Below are 19250 nucleotides of genomic sequence, written 5' to 3' on the forward strand. Positions count from 1 at the left end.
GATAGGACTTCACTGTCCATCATTTGTGGAATGATTGAATGATTATGATATGGCCTTAATATGGATATATGAATACAGATATATTCCAGATATATGAGATGTCATTTCTCAAAAAGAGGTATACTGGTATTGTCGCTGAAAAGCCACTAGACCTTTTTGGCGGTGTCCTTGGAAGAATACCTGCCATTTCCCATATTTCTTCCTTTCCTGAAGAATTTATGAAATTTATTAGAATCTTTTTATAATAAGTAATCACTGTTAATAGAATTGGTATGAGGTAGTTTAGTTTTAAACTTGGACCAAGAGTATTTTGTTATGTAAGTACAGTAAACCTTGTTAAAAGCTAGTTTCAATGTGTGAGTTGTTCCATTGTGGAGACCTGAGGACAAAGTTACAATGATGCTCATGTTCGACTCAGTTTTCATTAAATGCTTATTTTGCATCATGCTAGGTAGACTCTGAAATGAAATAATCTTTTCTTTAGAATTTAACAGCTTTGGTTGAAGAAAACATTTAATTTATAACGTGAGGTAATCTATACTTTAGTGCCCAAATGAGAAGTACAGATCGGGATTCTAGTTAGACAAGTGGTAGGTCAATTTTTGTTGGAGAGTTGAGGGGTGATGCCGTCGTGAAAGTGGTAGGTCTTGAGCAAGCTTGAAATGTTTGTGCCCTTTTATAGAATAGCCCTATTTTGATTTTTAAGGTGCATATCCCTGCATATTGCTTGAATTGTGACTAGATGGAGACCGTGTTCATGTTGGCTGAGATAAACTAGTAGACTAGATATGCAGGCTTTTTGTCCTTTTTTTGGTTTTGTTTTGTGAAAGCAACCATCCAGATAACCATTAACACAGTAATTATTGTTTTCATCTTAAGATAAATTGGCCTTTATTATCAAGATATAACTACAAAAATCATAAGTCAAGTTAAATTTTGGCAACATTTGGCAAAAAAAGTATTTGAAAAATACTTCCAGAGAAAGTACTCAGTAGGCCTTTGTCTCTTTTTCCTATTTCAAATTCTTATTCTTTATAGTGTGTAGTATGTACGTAGAGCTAGCTTTCTTTTCTAAATTTGAGGAACCAAATTTGGCTCCTCTTGGTTTGGCTGCAATTTAGAGAAAGACATAGAGCAGATTTATGTGTGCGTGTGTTTAAATATGTACAAGCTTGGGGGATGGGGACTGGTCTGGTATCTCTTGAGTTTCACCTAAAGAAAAGTAGGGATCAGGCTGATGGGCCATACATGAATGTAGTGCATTGGATGTGTAGCAAAAGAATTTTCACTTGATCTTATAATTTCTTGCAAACTATAAATATATTGGTTTAACAAATATTTATTAACCACCTGTCGTGTGCAAGACCCAGTTCTAAATACTGGATTTATAGTGGCGAACGAGACATGGTTCAGGCCCTTCTATCAAATTCTTGTAGTCTTAATCAACTTTGATTTGCCTTTCATCGTTGTGTTGCTTGATAGCAGGCCATGGACTAGTTCTCCTGATTTCTAGTCCAAGTTTATTCATTCATTCATTCATCTCATAAATATTTATGTCCCAGATACTTTGCTAAGAACACTCGAAAGTTAATATTGAACATGATCAAATATTTGTCCTCTGGGAATTCAGAATCTATTTGGGCAGGAAAGGGAAGTAATTCATTCATTATTAAATAATATGATAAATGCTAAACAGAGATATGTTTGGATATTTTGTGAAAGAGACAAAAGTGCTTTACTTAGCATATGGATAATCAGGAAAGGCTCATGGGCATAACAGTTGACAAAGTAGTGTCTTGAAAGATAAATAGTAATTGTTTTGGAAGATAAGGGGCAGAGGAAGACTGTGGGTATGTATTTCAGGAAGAAGGAGTATTTCATTATATTTATGGAACATGAAGTCCATTGAGCTAGAATACAAGGTCTTGTAGGGGAGGGATGGAGAAGAACGTGCAAAGGCAGATAAATGGCTAGATGATGAACTGTCTTGAATGGCTTGCTTAGGAGTTTAAATTTTATCAAATGAAGGGTACAGATGTAGATTTGTGAGTAATATAGAGGTGATAGGATTTGTGTGTTTTTGGAAATAAAGATTGAATAAGGGCAGATTATTTAATACAAAAATAGAAAAAGTATCATGTATGTAAAATGTGTTTTGAATTAGTGTAATGCAGCTAAAATTCAAAAGAAATGCAATGTTCTTCTGTAGGTGAAGTTCCTGGACTCTATACTCTTGAAGAGTTAGAGCCATTGCTGTTGCCTCTTAAGGATCAGGCTTCACAAGATGGTTTTTTTGGACCGGTCTTCAATTACTTCACATATAGTAAGTGACATAGAATTCATTAATCAATTCAAACTCAGTTCATGTGAAATAAATACCTTTTAATTTGCCTTATTTTCTCATTAGATTGGAAAGGTATGTTAAATCTTGGGTCCATTTGGTAATTTATACATTTTTCTTTTTTATGGTGCTTGTAGAAGATAACACACAAGTAGCCTAAAGGCTAACCTATAATAAAAACATGCTTTCAAAATTTTAGCAAACGAGAAAGATGAAAGTGTAATGTTCTTTGGAATATTTACTTTGCTGTCTTTTTTTCATGTGGTAAATTTAGTGCTTAGTGCCTCCTACTTTAGAGAATTATGGAACTATTTCAGTTGTGCCAGACTCTATAGTTCTTTTTAAAAAACTAAATGACCTTGGATTATTATAGAAGCAGTTTTATGTGTACTGTAGATATCTAAAACTGAATAAGTAGAACATAAAGCAATAGTAACACTATGCAGACATTACTACTACACTGATCTTCTTTTTTTTCCTAAAAGAACATTTATTATTGATGAAATAAAGTTAAATAGCTACCCTCCCTTCCCTCTCTTTCAAGTTTACAAGGAAATTCTACCGTACCTTTAAGAAACGGATTATCCCAATGCTATTTTAAACTGTTTCGAAATATAGAAACAAGGAAAATCTCCAAATTCTTTTTATGAAGGGAAAATATCATTGATATTGAAACAGGGAAAAGATATTTCTCCTAAAAGAAAGCCAGAGATCAATTTTGCTTGTGAATATTGAAACAAAAATCCTTGAGTGAAAGATTATAAAATAGAATCCAGTATCACATTTGAAAAATAACGTATAAAATAGCAATATAGTATATACCCTTATCTTCTTCGTGAATATCCTCTGGATTATTTTTCTTAGCATGAACACATACACAATTATTTTTTAACCAAAATAAAAATTATACCATAATACTGTTTCACAGCTTGTTCTTTTTAACAAACATCTCCTACAATTCGATTTCAGAAAATTTTAATCTCATAAAACCAGACCATATATAGGTTTCTGCAATTATTATTGCTATAGTATTCCATGGTTATAATTTTCTTATATATGTTTTAGGAATTCAGCAAAACTTGCATATTGTCTTGATAATGGATTCTGCAAATTTAAACTTCATAATAAACTGTGAAAGTAATCCAGCTTTGCATAAGAAATGCCAGGTGTTGTGGATGGAAGGTTGGTCAGATAGCAGTATGAAGAAGGTAAGTTTAACATTTAAATATGGAAGTAAAAAAATAAGCACATTTTCTTTTTGAAGATACTGATTTTCATAGTTTCCCTTTGGTGTTTGTTATAATATTACCTTATTCTTGACACTGAACATCTCTTGTATGTTTGAAAATAATTCTATTTCCTTCATACTCTTGTGTGATAGTTTAATTGAGTATAGAATTTTAGGTTGAAGATTTTCTTAATTAAGGACCACAGAGATATTTATTGTACTTTAAAATTTTTATGCATTTCATTAACTATCCCATCACAGGCTAACTTAAAATAAGAACATCACAGCAATAATTTTAGCAATTTTTTAAATTAAAAAAATTTTAAATCCCTTTTAAAAAATGTATAATTGCTGTGCTATCTGTTTGGAGGGAGATGATTTAAAGTGTGGGCTCATAGCACTGTCTTAGTTAGAAGCTTCTCATATTGCTTTGTTTGAATAAATAATAGTTTTCAATATTGTCTCTGAATGATATTCATATTCTCAAGCATTCATTTCTTTGTGTTTGTATAATTAAAATACAGACTAATACCTATCATGATTCAGAGGAAGGTGTGTAATTTGGGATAATAGACAAGATTTTACAGATGAGATGATATTTTAGATAGACTTCAGTAAGTAGATAGAGGAGAAGAAAGTTATAGTCTAAGGAGGCCATGTGAACTAGAGGCATTCATTAAGAAGTAATGATGATTGGTTGCTTAATATGTGCCACTATTCTATATGTTGAGGATATAGCAGAGAAAAAACAGACAAAAGTCTTTGCCCATGTGAAATTTACATTCTTTTTTGGGGGATATCTGGGGAAAAGTTTTCTAGGTGAAGATCCTGAGATGACAGCTCACTTAGTGATTTTGAGGATCAGCAAGAAGCCAGTTCATCTGTAACAGAGTGATTAAGAGGGAGAGTAGTTGGAGATAAGGTCAGGGAAGTAAGAGGAGAACAGTTAGGGTGGGACTTTTTAAGCCATTATAAGAATTTTAGCTTTTCCTGTAAAGAAGTAAGGGAGCTTTTGGAGGCTTTTGAGCAACATTGTTGTAATGTTTTGATGGGATTACTCTGGCTTCTGGGCTGAAAAAACTCTATAGAGGGCAAAGGTCGAAGCAGTTACAAAGCTAATACAATAATCCAGGTGAGAGAAAAGAATGGCTTGCACTAGGAATGTAGTGATGGAGGTGATGAGAAGTGGTCGGATTCTAGATATGTTTTACAGTAAATAAAACAGGATTTGCTGACACATTATAGAATGTATAAGAGAAAGTGAGTCAAGAATACTTCCAAGTATGTTGGCTTGAGCACCTGGAAGGATGGAATAACTGTCAACTGAAAAGGGGGAGACTGTGAGAAGGGCATTTTGAGAGGAGAATATGAGGCTTTCAGGTTTAGATTTGTTAAATATGAGATGTCAGACATCCAAGTTGCAAAAGTTGAGAAGACATTTGGATATATGAGTCTGGAGTTCAGAGAAAAGAAAGATCAAGCATACAGATTAAATATCTGGGAATTATCAGACTTTAGGTGGTATTTAAAGCTATGAGAATGAATGATGTTACCAAGGGAGTGAGTGTTGTCAAAAAATAGGAAGGGGATCCAAGGACTGAACCCTGGGGCACTTTAACATTAAGAAGTGGTGATGAGGGGCCAGCCCCGTGACTGAGTGGTTGAGTTCACATGCTCTGCTTCAGTGGCTCAAGGTTTGGTCGGTTCGGATCTTGGGCACAGATGTGGCATCGCTCATCAGGCCATGCTGAGGCGGTGTCCCACATCCCACAACCAGAGGTACTCACAACTACAATATACAGCTATGTACTGGGAGACTTTGGGAAGGAAAAAAAAAAAAGATTGGCAACAATTGTTAGCTCAGGTGCCAATCTTAAAGGAAAAAATGTAAGAAGCTGAGATGAAGAGGAAGAACCAGCAAAGAATACTGAGAAGGAGCTGGGGACATAGGAGGAAAACCACGAGAACGTGAGGACAAGCAAAGCCAAGAAGCCAAGCAAAGACAGCATTTCAAAGGAGTAAGGAATGATGAACTATGACACACGAAAGTAGATGAGGCCTGGAATTGATTATTGGATTTAGCGACATGGAGGTCATTGGTGACTTTGATAAAGCAGTTTCAGTTAGTAGTTAAAAAAAACATATTGGAACATGTTTCGGAAAGAATGAGAAGAGAGAATTGAAGAGAGTGAATATGGTCCCCTCTTTTGAGGAATTTTGTTGTAAAGTAGAAGAGAGAAATGGATCAGTAATTGGAGGGAGAGGGAGTAAAAATAGTGTTTTTTTTAAAAAAATTTAAGATGGGACAAACTATAGCATGTTCATATGCTGTCGGGAATGCAAAAAGGAAGTAAAACATATGTTACTGGAGAGACAGGGAAAAACTGCTGGAGCATTATCATTGGGTAGTGGACAGCATATGGGTCTAGTGCACAGATGAATGGAAGCATCATCCATAATAAAAGGAAAGAAAGCAGAGTACAGAAACACAGGTCCATGTACGTTGGCAGGTGTGGTATTGGAAAGTTTCAGAAACTTCTGATTGTTTCTATTTTCTCAGTGAAATAGGAAGTAAGTTTATCAGTTGGGAGAAAAGTTGAGAGAAGAGATTTTGGAGTCTTGAAGAGATACAAGAGGATATGGAAAATAGTAGTTTGGAAGAGTGAAAGAGTGAAAGGTTTAGAAGAATGGACTATGATAGGTGGCATTAAGGGTTCACTTGAGTTAATGATCATGAAGTTCAATTGAGGCCAGTCAGCATTATTGTGTGTTTTTTCTCTAGTCTTATGTGCACTCACAAGTGCAGACCTGCAATAGGTGTGACTTGCACTTAACCAGGATTGAGGCTTTGCTACTCGAGTATGACAAAGCAAGTGAGGACCAAGGGAGTTGAGAAATTGTGATAGAAAGATGGTGAATGACAGTGTAAAGACGGTCAAATTAATAGATTGTAGATCTTAGTGGAGTCTGAGGATTATTGAGATTGCAAAGGGAATGTGCTGGGAAGATAGCAGTATAGTGATAGAAGAGTGGGATGTTTCAAAGTGAGATTATGGAATGATTTCACTTATGGTTAATGACATATTCTCAGGGTCTGACCGTTTGAGGTGGGGGTGAGTACCTGAGAAAAGTGGTGAATAAGATGACAGAAAAAGAAATTAAAGGAATTGAGAGGTGATGGTATTAATAGAAATTAATAGGGTTAATATACTCATTCAACTCTTTTTAGAAAGTGCCATTTTCATCTCTAAGGAGGCAAGGTGGAGGCAAAGGGAAGTATAGGTGAATCCAGGCAGGAAAACTTTACTAGTGTAGGATATTATTTAGGGATAGACTTTTTATTTTTTTTCCCTTCAGCTTTATTGAGGTATAATTGACAAATAAAAATTGTGTGTGTTTAAGGTATACATAATGATATTTTGATATATCTATATGTTGTGAAATGTTTACCCTGATCAACCCAATTAACATAAGGGATAGACTATTTTAAAGAAAGTGAGTTTCCAAAGAAACAAATTTCCATTGCTTTAAAAGGATAAATTTCAGATATTCTCACAGAGGCTTGAGTGTTTTGTCAGAAATCAGTGAAGGTGTTTGAGAAAAAACCATGGTCTCTGCCTCAAGACCCATGGCACTTTCAAGCTCTCCATTAGTTAAGGGATCTTTTGGTTTACATTTTATTCTGTCTGAGAAATTCAGAAAATGATTTTTTGACCTAATTACCTGGATTACTTGTGCTGCTTCTTGCTATTAATGTTAAGTGTATCATGTAAAAGAAGTTGAAGCTTTTTGGCTTAATTTTAAAATTTCAGTGTTCTACTACTTTAATTTTTTTCTTAGAAAACTAAGTTTTTTGTGTATATTTTTAAAATACTACTCATAAAGATTATCATTTTTCTGTAATAATAATGATGTCTGTTTATGAAACCTTATTTTCTTATTTGTAATAGTGGCAAAAACCTAGCTATAGCTAGACAATGGATAGTTTTTAGAATTATCAGTTATGAAATTGTTAATTATCAATTATGGAATTATTTTCATTTACTTTTAGTTATTTTTTTATTCAAGAAAGCTAAGAATCCTTGTGTATCCTTTTATGCCATGAAGGCATTTTATTAGTTTGATGCCAAATAAAACATTTAATTTTTATTATTGCATGATTTAAATGGCATTTGTGGTTATATTCTAATTCAATCCAAATTGTAATTTCTTTTATCTGGTATAGTCTCATCGTTTTTCAGTGAGATGTTGGAGCCTTTCCCTATATATCATTAATTTGCAATCAATTAATAGTTGATATGTGTCAAAATTTTGTCTAGGAAATAATGTCTTCTAAAGATGGCTACATTTATTTTTTCTCTTAGTCTGGAAAAAATCCTAGAAGAAAAGTGCAGTTGATACTTTTTTGTGTGTGTTAGAAGTGTTTAACCTCTGATACTGGATTATTTAAACTTTTTCGTACTGAATTGAGTTTTAAAGAAATGATCTTCTGTTTTAGATACCTGAAATGTTATTCAGTGAAACAGGTGGTGAGGAAAAATATAGTGACAAAAAAAGAAAAGAAGAAAAGAAAAAAAATTCAGGTAGTAGTTTGATGAAATTGATTTTATCTGATTTTAATTTGTGAAATAATTGCGATTTTCTAATGTTACAGATCCAATACAGATTCACAATCATTATCGATTTGAGTAATGCTAAACAAAGTTAGATTTCTTTTGATGCAAACTAAACTTTAAAGCCTTCTTTTTTTTAAAACTAATGTTTATGTCATTTCATATAGGACCTAACAGAATATCTATTGTTTGAATTTAAGAAATTAAAAAATCATGTTTTTGACATGAAAGATCTAAAGGGCCTGCTTATATTGCGTAGGGTCTTTGGTTAATAGCCTAAACTTTCCATATTAGTTTATCACTTAGATATGTCATAGCACTCAATTCATGCATGAAAAAGTTTTATGATATTCTTTGTGTATGCACATAATATTTTCTTTTTTTTTTTTGAGGAAGATTAGCCCTGAGCTAACTACTGCCAATCCTCCTAATTTTGCTAAGGAAGACTGGCCCTGAGCTAACATCCATGCCCATCTTCCTCTACTTTATACATGGGATGCCTACCGCAGCATGGCTTTTGCCAAGTGGTGCCATGTCTGCACCCAGGATCCAAACTGGCGAACCCCGGGCCGCTGAGAAGCAGAACATGCGAACTTAACCGCTGCGCCACTGGGCCGGCCCTTGGACATAATATTTTTATTAACTATCATAGTCTCATTATTTTCTCCAGTTCCAAATTAATTTTGAATGTAGTCTTTATTTTTCTTTTAGACCATAGCATATTCATTCATTTATTTATCTAACCATCTAGTCATCAAATATTTATTTAACTTGTTTTATATTAGATACTGGGCTGGATTCTAGACATGACTTAGGAGCTCATAGTCTAGTGATAGCAAGAATTATGTTATATATGAACATATATCTCTGACGTAGCAAAATGAGTGATGGTAGAATTTTATATGAAGTGCATTAGAAAGGGAAACCTCTAACTAACAAATATCATAGGAAATGGACATTGCCCAGACAGGCAATTAGGAACGGGTATTCTGATTAGAGTGACTAGCATGGAAAAGGCTTGAAGAAATAAAATAGGCATTTTTAGGAAACTATAATTAGCATAAAGAGTTTAAACATAGAACGTATAAATAGTAGAATACTAGATGAAGAGGGAAAGTAGACAGGTAATGAAGAGCCTTCCATGTTGTGCTAAATTTGGATTCTGACTTGCGGACGATCTGGGGTAATTGGGAAATTTAGTAGAGATGTAACCAGATTTTTGTTTTAGAAACAGAAATTTCTAGATCCATCCTTTTCTTCAGTTATTGGAAAGTAGATTGGTGTAGGGAGAAACTGAAGGCAATTAGACCACAGTAGAAGGCTATTGCAGTAATCTAAGAGGAAGGAATGGCCTTGGGGAAATATTAGGAAGTAATCCAAAGAAGGCTTGGTTATGTAATGGCTGTGGCATACAGGGAAGAAGGAGTCAAGGATGTTTCTCAGGGTTCTGGCTTAGAAAATTCATTTGACATTGATTTTATTAACTAAGGTAGAGAATATAGAGAGAAGTAGATTGAGGCGATGAGAGGAAGATCATGTGTTTGGTCATAGATATGTTGAATCTAATGTGAACTTATTTTTAATTTTTTGGCATTTGAAATCTTGTTTCTTCCTGTGTCAACGGGAGTGGATTGGTGTTATTTGGGTTGATATCTCTTTTCCATTCAAGCAGCTTTTATTGAGCTTATTTCTGGATTACATATGTTACATAGTTCCAATTAATTTATATGCTATGACAATCTGTAGTTTTTTCTTGCAGCAGTAAAAGTGTTCAGGGGAAATATATAACAGTGGAAGGATCAAGACCACTGAAATTAAATAATTCAAAGTTCATAAGAAAAATGGGAGCTGCGAATTGATGTGTAGGAATGCGTGTGTACTTTAAGCAAAGATGATATCTCATATTTATAGTTATTTGAGGGAAATATCTGGTATGAAATATAGTTAAGATTATTTTCTCTAATTCTTGCTGGATCATGCATATATTAAGTCATTTTTGTTTTCTGTCTCTTTCTAGTTGATCCTGATTTTCTAAAATCATTTTTATTAATTCATGAATCCTGTAAAGCATATGGTGCTACACCAAGCCGATATATGACCTTTTTACATGTGTATTCTGCCATTAGTAGCAGCAAGAAAAAGGAATTACTGAAAAGACAAAGTCATTTGCAGGTACAATATTGGTGATCTTGAGTTACTTTATCTATATACTGGGAACAAGGATTATATATGTCCATAATCCATGTTGCCCATGGCATATATTTAGTATAAATAAATATTGTACTGTATTAAATGCCTTAAAACAGTCTCCCTTACCTACCTATATTGCCCACTAGGTCATAGTAATAGTTTTTTTGGGTTTTTTTGATTCAATAATTATTCCTTTTCTTCACTAGATGGTATTTATATGCTTTTGATGGCTTATGGTGCTGTCTTTAAAAGTCTCACATGAAAGCATTTTTAGAAATTCAGAAATGCCAATTATTAATTAAAAGGTAATGTCCAAGATTATGCTTTATAATAACCTTTAAAATTAAAATTATGTTTTACAAAATAATATTTATCCATGTCACTTCACTTAGTACATTCTGAACAGTTTTCGTTTTGTTTCTCTAATTATAGAGCTTAAACTTAAACATGGCATTAAAATGCCAGCCTCAGAAATTGTCAGAGAGCATTTCCTCTCCAAAGTTCTAGCTTCTCTTTGTTGGTGTAAAAACTAGGATCTATCTTAATTGACAAAGTGATCTTTATTCTTCTTTCTAATGACTCGTTTTTATTTATATTAAGCCACTAACTATATGTGCTTTGGGAGGGTTGATTTTGTGATTTAGTCCTCTATAGTGCTGTGGGTAAATTACTTAAACTTGCTGAGTTGCAGTTTAATTGGGTCAGTGGTAGTTGTAAGTGTATTAGATAAAAATACATGTGTAAGGAACCAGCATGATGCCTGTCTTCTATGTTAGGTACTCAATAAATATTGACTGCATTCCTTTTTCGCCATTGCTGTCTCCTCAAATCTTCTGATTTGTTAGATGACAAAAGCCCAACTCATATTATAGAAGAGAGGGAATATTTTTCATGTCCATTCCTTGGGTAATTCTTGGGCAGTGGGATGGGGTACCATAATGCCCAGGCCAGGGTCAAATAACCATACAAAGAATAGGTAAGGCATTTTGAATGATAGCCCACCAGAGCCATATGTGAGGCAGTCTCTTATAAAAAGATAGGTACTGGGCAGACAAAACCAAATCATGTCCAGTATAGGAAGCATGGCCCTTGAGTCCTTTTACCTCGTCAATGAGACTGAAAAATGGAAAAGGTTTACTGAGTTTTTTTCTTGTTTTCTATTTTATCTCCTGTCTACTGCAGTGGGTAAAACACCAAGTGTTTAAGCTACCAAGTATGTGTTGATCTGTTCAGCTTTCCTGTCATGCTTTAAAATCTGTTTTTCTTTTAAGCCTCTGTAGAGTCTTTTACTACATCTTAATGGGTATATAGTTGAATAAATCATTATAATTAGCAATAAGAGAAAACCTAAGTCCACTTGCAAATGTCTCATATGCACATATTTACCCTTTTGCTTGATTCTTTCTTATAGGCTTTATTTACTGTGCATGTATAAAATTCCTTTTTTTGTAATATGGCCAACTGATGTTTTATTGATTTAGGCTGGTGTATCTAAACTAAATGAAGCTAAAGCTCTTGTGGATGAATTGAACAGAAAAGCTGGAGAACAAAGTATATTACTTAAAACTAAGCAAGATGAAGCAGATGCTGCCCTTCAAGAGATCACAGTATCAATGCAGGTAATGTTTAGAGTGAGCACAGAACTGCAAACAATAGGGTGACATTTATGCCTGATGTTCATCAGTGTGAGAAATAACATTTTTACTTACGTAAATTTAAAAAATATTGCTTGTCTCTGCTGAGTCAGACTGATGGTATTGTGTACTTGAGATTTTGTGGAACAGCGTGGTATTTTCACATGTTGTTTTAAAATCATAACTATATTCTCCTCCATTCATCATATACTAATTTACCTAAACCCTATAAATATAAAAATATAAACATTTTTAATTGGTATAGATTTGTCTATAGTTGATTTTATTTGCTTATCCTCTGCTAGTTAAGTTGATATAGTTCCTTTTATGTTTCTTAAAATTATCTCCTTTAGGGCTCAAGGGTTTTCCCTGCCTTTAATATTCTCAAGATTTACAAAATTAGTCTTTATTCATTCTATTTACACTTTCATGATATTTTTTATATTTTTATTATATCTGTTTTTGCTATTGCCCTTCTTTTGTTGAACCCTTTCAAAGGAGATTCCTCCGAGTTCTTTCTTGGCCCAGGTCTTCTTACATGTCCTCATGCCCTCTCAGGATGCTCTTGCCTGTTACCTTACTTTTTACTGTCAACTGCCTACTGACTACCACCAATTGCATCATTTTTGTCCTTCAGCCCTAATCCCTCTTCTGAGCTTCAGACTCAAATACCCAATAATCTGTTAGACATATCTTCTTGAAAGTCCCATGAGTATTACAATTTGAAACACAGTCAAAACTGAACTTGTAATTTTCCTCTCCCGTATTCCTTTCCTCAGGTTATGGTACTACAACATAGCTAATTATTCAGAACAGAACTTACAAATTATATTAGACTTCTGCTCCCTCAATCCTTATATCTAGTGAATAATTAAATTCTGTTAGTTTACCTCCTTGATTATGTCTCAAATATGTTTCCCCGTCTCTATGTTGGTGACTATTGACGTTACTTCAAGTCTAATGTCCCTTTTATTTGAATTAACTTCAATATTTATGAGACTAATATATATATCTCAATAAAATTAAATGGCACAAAAAGTCTTAAAAATAATAAAGTTGGAGGACGTATGATTTAAAGATTTACTATAAAGCTACAGTAATCAAGGCAGTGTGATATTGGTGTAGTGATAGACATATAGATCATCGGAACACTATGAAGTCAAGAAATAGACTTACACATACATGGCCAGTTGATTTTAAACAAGAATGCCAATTAAATGGGGAAAGGATAGTCTTTTAAAAAAAACACTGCTGGAATGTTTGGATCTCCATGTAGAGAGAGAAAAACCCTCAGACCTTTACCTTACAACTTATGCAAAAATGAACCTGATGTGGATCATAGATCTAAGTGTACAGCATAAAATTATAAAACTTTGGAAGAAAACAAAGGAGAAAATCTTTATAATGTTGAGTGAGGCAAAGATTTCTTAGATATGATACCAAAATAGAAGAAAAAAATTGAAAATTGGACTTCATCAAGATTAAAAACTTCTGCTCTTTGAAATAAATTCTGAAGAAATGAAAAGGTAAGTCAGACTGGAGAAATTATTTCCAAACATATGTGATAAATGACTTGTATCCAGAATATATAGAAACTATGACAACTTAATGATAATAAAACAAACAATCCAACTTAAAATGGGCTGAAGGTTTGAACAAATCCTCTATGAAAAGAATACATATAAAGGGCCAGTAAAGACCTGAAAAGATGCTCACCATCATTAGACCTTGAGAAATGTACTCCCCTTGTTTTCAGTATGAGCCCTCATCTTAGTCCTTAGCTGTATGTGGTAATCCCAAGTCCAGAGCTTCTTTGACTTAATTTCTCTGACAGGTAACTTTTTTCCAAACTCCTGTTAGTCAGGAAGGGGAGTGGTATGACTCAATGAACTGTGTGTTTAAAATTTTTTCTAAATGTTCTTCCAAGATTTCAAAAAGCATCAGCTATTCTGTAGTTTTCATTAGCCACCTAAAGTATTCTCTCATAGAGGCTTCTGACTTGTTTCACTCTTAACTGGATGCCTCTGCCTGGTCACAGTGGCCATCCTGAGATCGATCATTCTTCATCAGCATCTGGTCTACTCCCTTGTTTCTGTGGAGTCTATCCGCAAAAGCTTCTTGAGAAAGGATCCATGGGAGGTAAACTTGGAGATCACATGTGTGTGAATATTCTGCTCTGTCCTTGGTTGGTTATTTGTGTGCTGAGAATGGTATTCTAGGTTGGAATACATTTTCTTCAGGACGTTCAAGGAATTGTTTCATTTTCTTATAGCTTCCATTGTGATAAAACACTCAAAAGCTATTTTAATTCCTGATACTTTCAAGGTGATCTGGTTTTTTCCCTCTTTTGAAATCTTTTAGATCTTTGTTTTCATTGTTCTGAAAGTTATAATCTGCCTTGGTTTAGGTTTATTTTCATTCACTGTGTCAGATACCATGTGGGTTCTTGCCACCTGAAAATTTATCTCCTTCAGTTCTGGGAAATTTCCTTCAGTTATTCTGTTGATAATTCCTTTCCCTCTATTTCTCTGTTCTCACTTTTTAGAATTCTTATTATTTGGACGTTGGGCTTCCTGCTCTGATTCTCTAATTTTCTCACCTTTTTTTCTCTTTTTGCTGTACATTCTTCAAAATTTCCTCAACTTTATTTTCTAGTTCTCCTATTGAGTTTTTCATTTCTGTCATATTATTTCCCAGGAGATTTTTTTAACCTCAAAATATTTATTTTTGGCAGTGTCTTTTTTTCTTGTTTCATTTTTGCAGTCTCTTTCCACTTAGCTCTCAGAAGCTATTTTATGAAATTTTCTTCTTTCCCAAATATATTTTATTATTTGGTTTTTCCTACTTGATTGCTTTATTCTCACTTATTCACAAAAGAAACTTGCTTTTTACATGTGGTCAATCTTCATTGGAAATCTGAGTAGGAAGGGGACTTATGTATTGTGAGCTCCATAAGAAGGTTACCTGGACTGATTCAAATGACATAATTTAAAGAAGATTTCACCTGATATGTCAAAATAAATCCATTGGCTTATGGGAAATTTTCAAAAGCAATAACATTGCCACATAATTGATGATTATGTACATGTTCAGTTTTTCCAGATAATTTTATTGAGTACCTGACCTGGTAAGTAATATATCAGAAAATCAAATGTAATTTTCAAACTGCAAAACTTCAGCATAATTATTTTCTCAAGGCATTTTGGAACCAAATTAATGTGAATGTTTATTTAAAGCAGTCAGCTATTGTTATTGTTAAAAAATATTTGTCAAATACCTCTTACCTTTAAAGAATAATTTGAAATATGAAAAAAGTGAAAGCTACATATAGTATTGTTGATAATTGTGTATTTCCAAAAGGAAAATATTCAGCACTATGTGTGCCTGTGTACTCTCCAGCTGGTGAACATTAGTAATATACATTGACTACTATGCTGCTCTTTCTCTGGGTTGTTCCAAGAAGAGGTTTTTCTAAAACTATAGCTCTAATTGTGTTGCCTAACAGACTCAGAAGGATAACTTTGCATTTCAAATTGTAAGTTAATAATTTTGCTTGATTATAAATAGCAGACATTTATGTTATTTTGTAAAAAACAGTAGTCTGGACAGATAGCTTGCGTACCAAACTGTGCAACTTCTAAAGCTTGCAGCTCTGGGTCTGTGACATAAGGAAAGTACAAATTAAATGCTGTGGGAACTCAGAATAGGGATAACTTCCAATTGGAAGGGCAAATTAGTAAAAGAAGGATCAAGTGAGCTGGGCCTTTAGGGAAGATTTTGATGTGTGGAGAAGGAGAAAATAACTTTCCCTATTAGGAGTGGTAGCAGAGATATGAAAGTAGAAATGCTTGTGGAATATGGAAAATTCCAATTGAGCTGATGTATAAGGTACCTGAAGGTCAGAGGGGGATATAAGGAAAGGTTGGTTGGTTCAGTGATTCTCAATTTTGGCTGTAGTTTGGAACCACCTGGGATGTCTTTAAAAATTTCTGTACCCTAACTACACCCACATTAAGCAGTTAAGTATATCAACATATTTGGCAGTAGGACACCAGGCATTAAGTTTTTGAGCTCCCTGAATGATTATAATATAGTTGAGAAATACTGTTGTAAGGACTTTTGAAAGGTTTCTTGATGAATTTCCTCTTTGGTATTTGAATTAGTATAAATAAACCAAATATAAACATAATGTTCAAGCATTTTTATATATATGAGACCCTTGATTTTTGCATTTGTGAGCAAAGAGCTCATGGTATATACTTTAGTGTTCTTTGAATCTTTACTAATTTTTGTTAATATATTTGCCATCATATTATTGTCATCATTTCAATTAATTTTTTTCTAAAAGTATAGAAACACAAAGTTCTAATATACTATAGTTAGTCTCTAAGAATTATTAGTCTCTACTATTAGAGTTATAGAAGAATTTATTTTTAGTTTCCTCATTTATGAAATGAGCATAATAGTACTAACCTCTGGGTTGTTCGTTGCAAGTGTTAAATGTGTATTATCATCATTTTCTAAATTATGCATTTCTGACTTTTTGATTTTTATATAATAAGCATTTACTGCTTTGCTGTTTAGAAAAAAATAAAACAAATAAAGCATGGAAACTTCCTGATAGTAAATACAGTTAAATTATATCATTGGTTTCCCAGACATTTTAGATTCTCGTGTCAATTAACATTGGAAAAGCATTCCATAGAAAATGTCATTTTAGAGTAACATATTTTTGGTATTATGCTTTTAAATATTGAGTACATTAAAATTGATTGGAATGCCATTTAAATATTCCTGTAGGATGCTAGTGAGCAAAAGACAGAACTTGAAAGACTGAAGCACAAAATAGCAGAAGAAGTTGTTAAAATTGAAGAAAGAAAAAACAAAATTGAAGATGAATTGAAAGAAGTACACGTAAGTTTAAAAAAGGAAACATTGTAAGACCATTTAAGTTTTTGACTACCAGGTGTGTTTAGGAGTTTAAGCATCATTTGCTCAAGTTATTTTCTAATAATATTATCAAATGTGGCTTTTAACCAGAATATTATTTATAAAAGAGAAGCAGGAAGGAAAATCTGCCAAGAGAAGCAAATCAACTGATGGGAATTAAAAATAATCTTTGTTTTCCATAAACTATGTTGTTTTGACTGTAGAGGAAAAAAAGAGAATCGTAGGTAAATTAAGACAAACTCCTAGGCTCTTTTTCTCGAGAATTAATTAGTTAATCTTAGAATATAAAGAGCCTCTTGAAAATGGTAAATTGTTTCAAAACAGATTTTCCAAGTTAGACCATTGCAGTTCTGGTGGCAAGAACTCTTACTTTCTCAACTTGAACATTTTGGTACTTCGTGTGTTTTAAAGCATTTTGATATTTGAAGACAAAGGATATTAGTGACTAGAGTCATTTTTTAAAAAATGACAAATATTCAATAATTTGTAAAGAGTTAATGATCTTTTCGTATATATTTTTTCAATGTATGTCTTTTTTGTCTTTTAGCCTCTAGTCAGCGAAGCTAAGCTAGCAGTTGGAAACATTAGGCCAGAATCTCTTTCAGAAATTCGCTCACTGCGTATGCCACCTGATGTAATCAGAGACATTCTTGAAGGAGTTTTAAGGTTGATGGGTATCTTTGATACATCTTGGGTGAGCATGAAAAGGTAAGTTTTTGAATTTGTGAAAAATTTTATTATTGTACCAATGAATTACACATTCTTTCATATTTTAAAATATTTCTTATATTGCTTCTGAAACCAAACTTCATCTGATTACCTGATTACACACTTTGCCCTGATCTTTCAAGATATTCTGTGCAATCATATAGCAAGATCTATATTTTCCTCTCTCCAAAGTGATTGTTAAAAGTGTCAAAAGAGGAGAAAAGGAATGCCTTAAAATGTTTAAGAGCATCTAAATAAATATAATCATTTATTTGATCCTCACACCGTGTAGAGCATTATGTTTACTGTGATTTACTGATGAGGAAAATACAGTTATTATTCTCAAAGAGTCTTGTACTGTTGGCAGAGACAGAGAGCAAGCAAGAGCCCCATAAATAATACAAGAGAGATGTATGCTGGAAGAGAAAAGGCTGAGTAATAACTAACTATGCAGCCATGTAGCTTCAGGTTTCACATTATAACAATGGTCTTATAGTTTATGCTGATACTCAGTTCCATTTTAGGATTTAGGTTGAGGAGCACTTTAAATAACTTTCTTAGAAAAAGAGTCAGAAAAAAGAATAAAATTTTCTTGCATGTCTTAGAACATATGAGTAACCAGTAGTTCACATAAGGGGATGTGGGTAGATTGGAATTCCTTCATTTCACTGCTCCAGGTTAGTAACAGAATATTAGAAAAGCTGTTGTACATCTTTTTGGAGTTCCTCCTTGTTGTCTATGAAAAATGATGGATAGTACATTAGAAGCTTACATACGTTAGTATCCTATTTTTTGTTGACTAATAGATTGAAAGTATTGCATACACTATTTTGTTAAATTGACATTTTTGTCAGAAATAGAAAATTTTATTTAACTCATTTGAAGTACTATGCTTTAATTTTAGTTTCCTTGCCAAAAGAGGTGTGAGAGAAGACATAGCAACCTTTGATGCACGAAATATTCCAAGGGAAATAAGAGAGAGTGTTGAAGAACTTCTTTTTAAAAATAAAGGATCTTTTGATCCAAAGGTAATTTTTAACAGTTATGCCATAAATTCCCTTTCCATGCTATATAATATTCTGCTTGTTAAAATGTGATGACTTTTCATTATCGATTGTTTAGATTGCCTGAAAACTAAAAGTTAAGAAAAATAAGCTGTAGGTATTATAGATAGAAAGAATTCACCAGCAGAATTAGGTAAACTGGAATCCAGGTTTGTGGGGTGCAGATTATCTTAAGTGGTTTTTGAATCTTACTATTTGCTGTTAATGGTAAGTTCCCAGTTTATCATTTTTTAACTTACAGCTTGCCTGGTATGCTTTCTTTCTTCCTGTGTACTTGTCATAAAATAACAGAATCTGTTAAAGACTACTTGTATCCAATTTCAGTGAGTAGTTTAACTTCTATGATTCTCGTATTTTTTTAGATCCCTTATTCAAAATATTAATAATTTCAAAATTGCTTTTATGTAATAAAGATGTATTAGCCCATGTACAGAAGAGAAAGAGTTGATGTTTGAACATTGTTGTGGGCAGATGTATATTGGTAATAAATGTGACTAACAGCGTTTTTATGTTGATAAAGTC

The 19250-nt window shown here is 33.2% G+C and overlaps 1 protein-coding gene across 4 annotated transcripts in view; it reads left to right on the top strand.

The window, feature by feature from the left end:
- DYNC2H1 (dynein cytoplasmic 2 heavy chain 1) overlaps window positions 1-19250 on the top strand; it is a 290676-nt gene that overhangs the window by 81286 nt on the left and 190140 nt on the right. For all 4 annotated transcript variants that reach the window (XM_070624815.1, XM_070624816.1, XM_070624817.1 and 1 more), the window contains 8 exons: window positions 2210-2323; window positions 3407-3549; window positions 8068-8152; window positions 10200-10354; window positions 11854-11991; window positions 16807-16920; window positions 17504-17664; window positions 18569-18692. In XM_070624815.1, the coding sequence (XP_070480916.1) occupies window positions 2210-2323; window positions 3407-3549; window positions 8068-8152; window positions 10200-10354; window positions 11854-11991; window positions 16807-16920; window positions 17504-17664; window positions 18569-18692 (1034 nt within the window). The remainder of the gene's footprint in view (window positions 1-2209; window positions 2324-3406; window positions 3550-8067; window positions 8153-10199; window positions 10355-11853; window positions 11992-16806; window positions 16921-17503; window positions 17665-18568; window positions 18693-19250) is intronic.

This window comes from Equus przewalskii, chromosome 6, assembly GCF_037783145.1.
Source record: "Equus przewalskii isolate Varuska chromosome 6, EquPr2, whole genome shotgun sequence".
Taxonomy (NCBI): domain Eukaryota; kingdom Metazoa; phylum Chordata; class Mammalia; order Perissodactyla; family Equidae; genus Equus; species Equus przewalskii.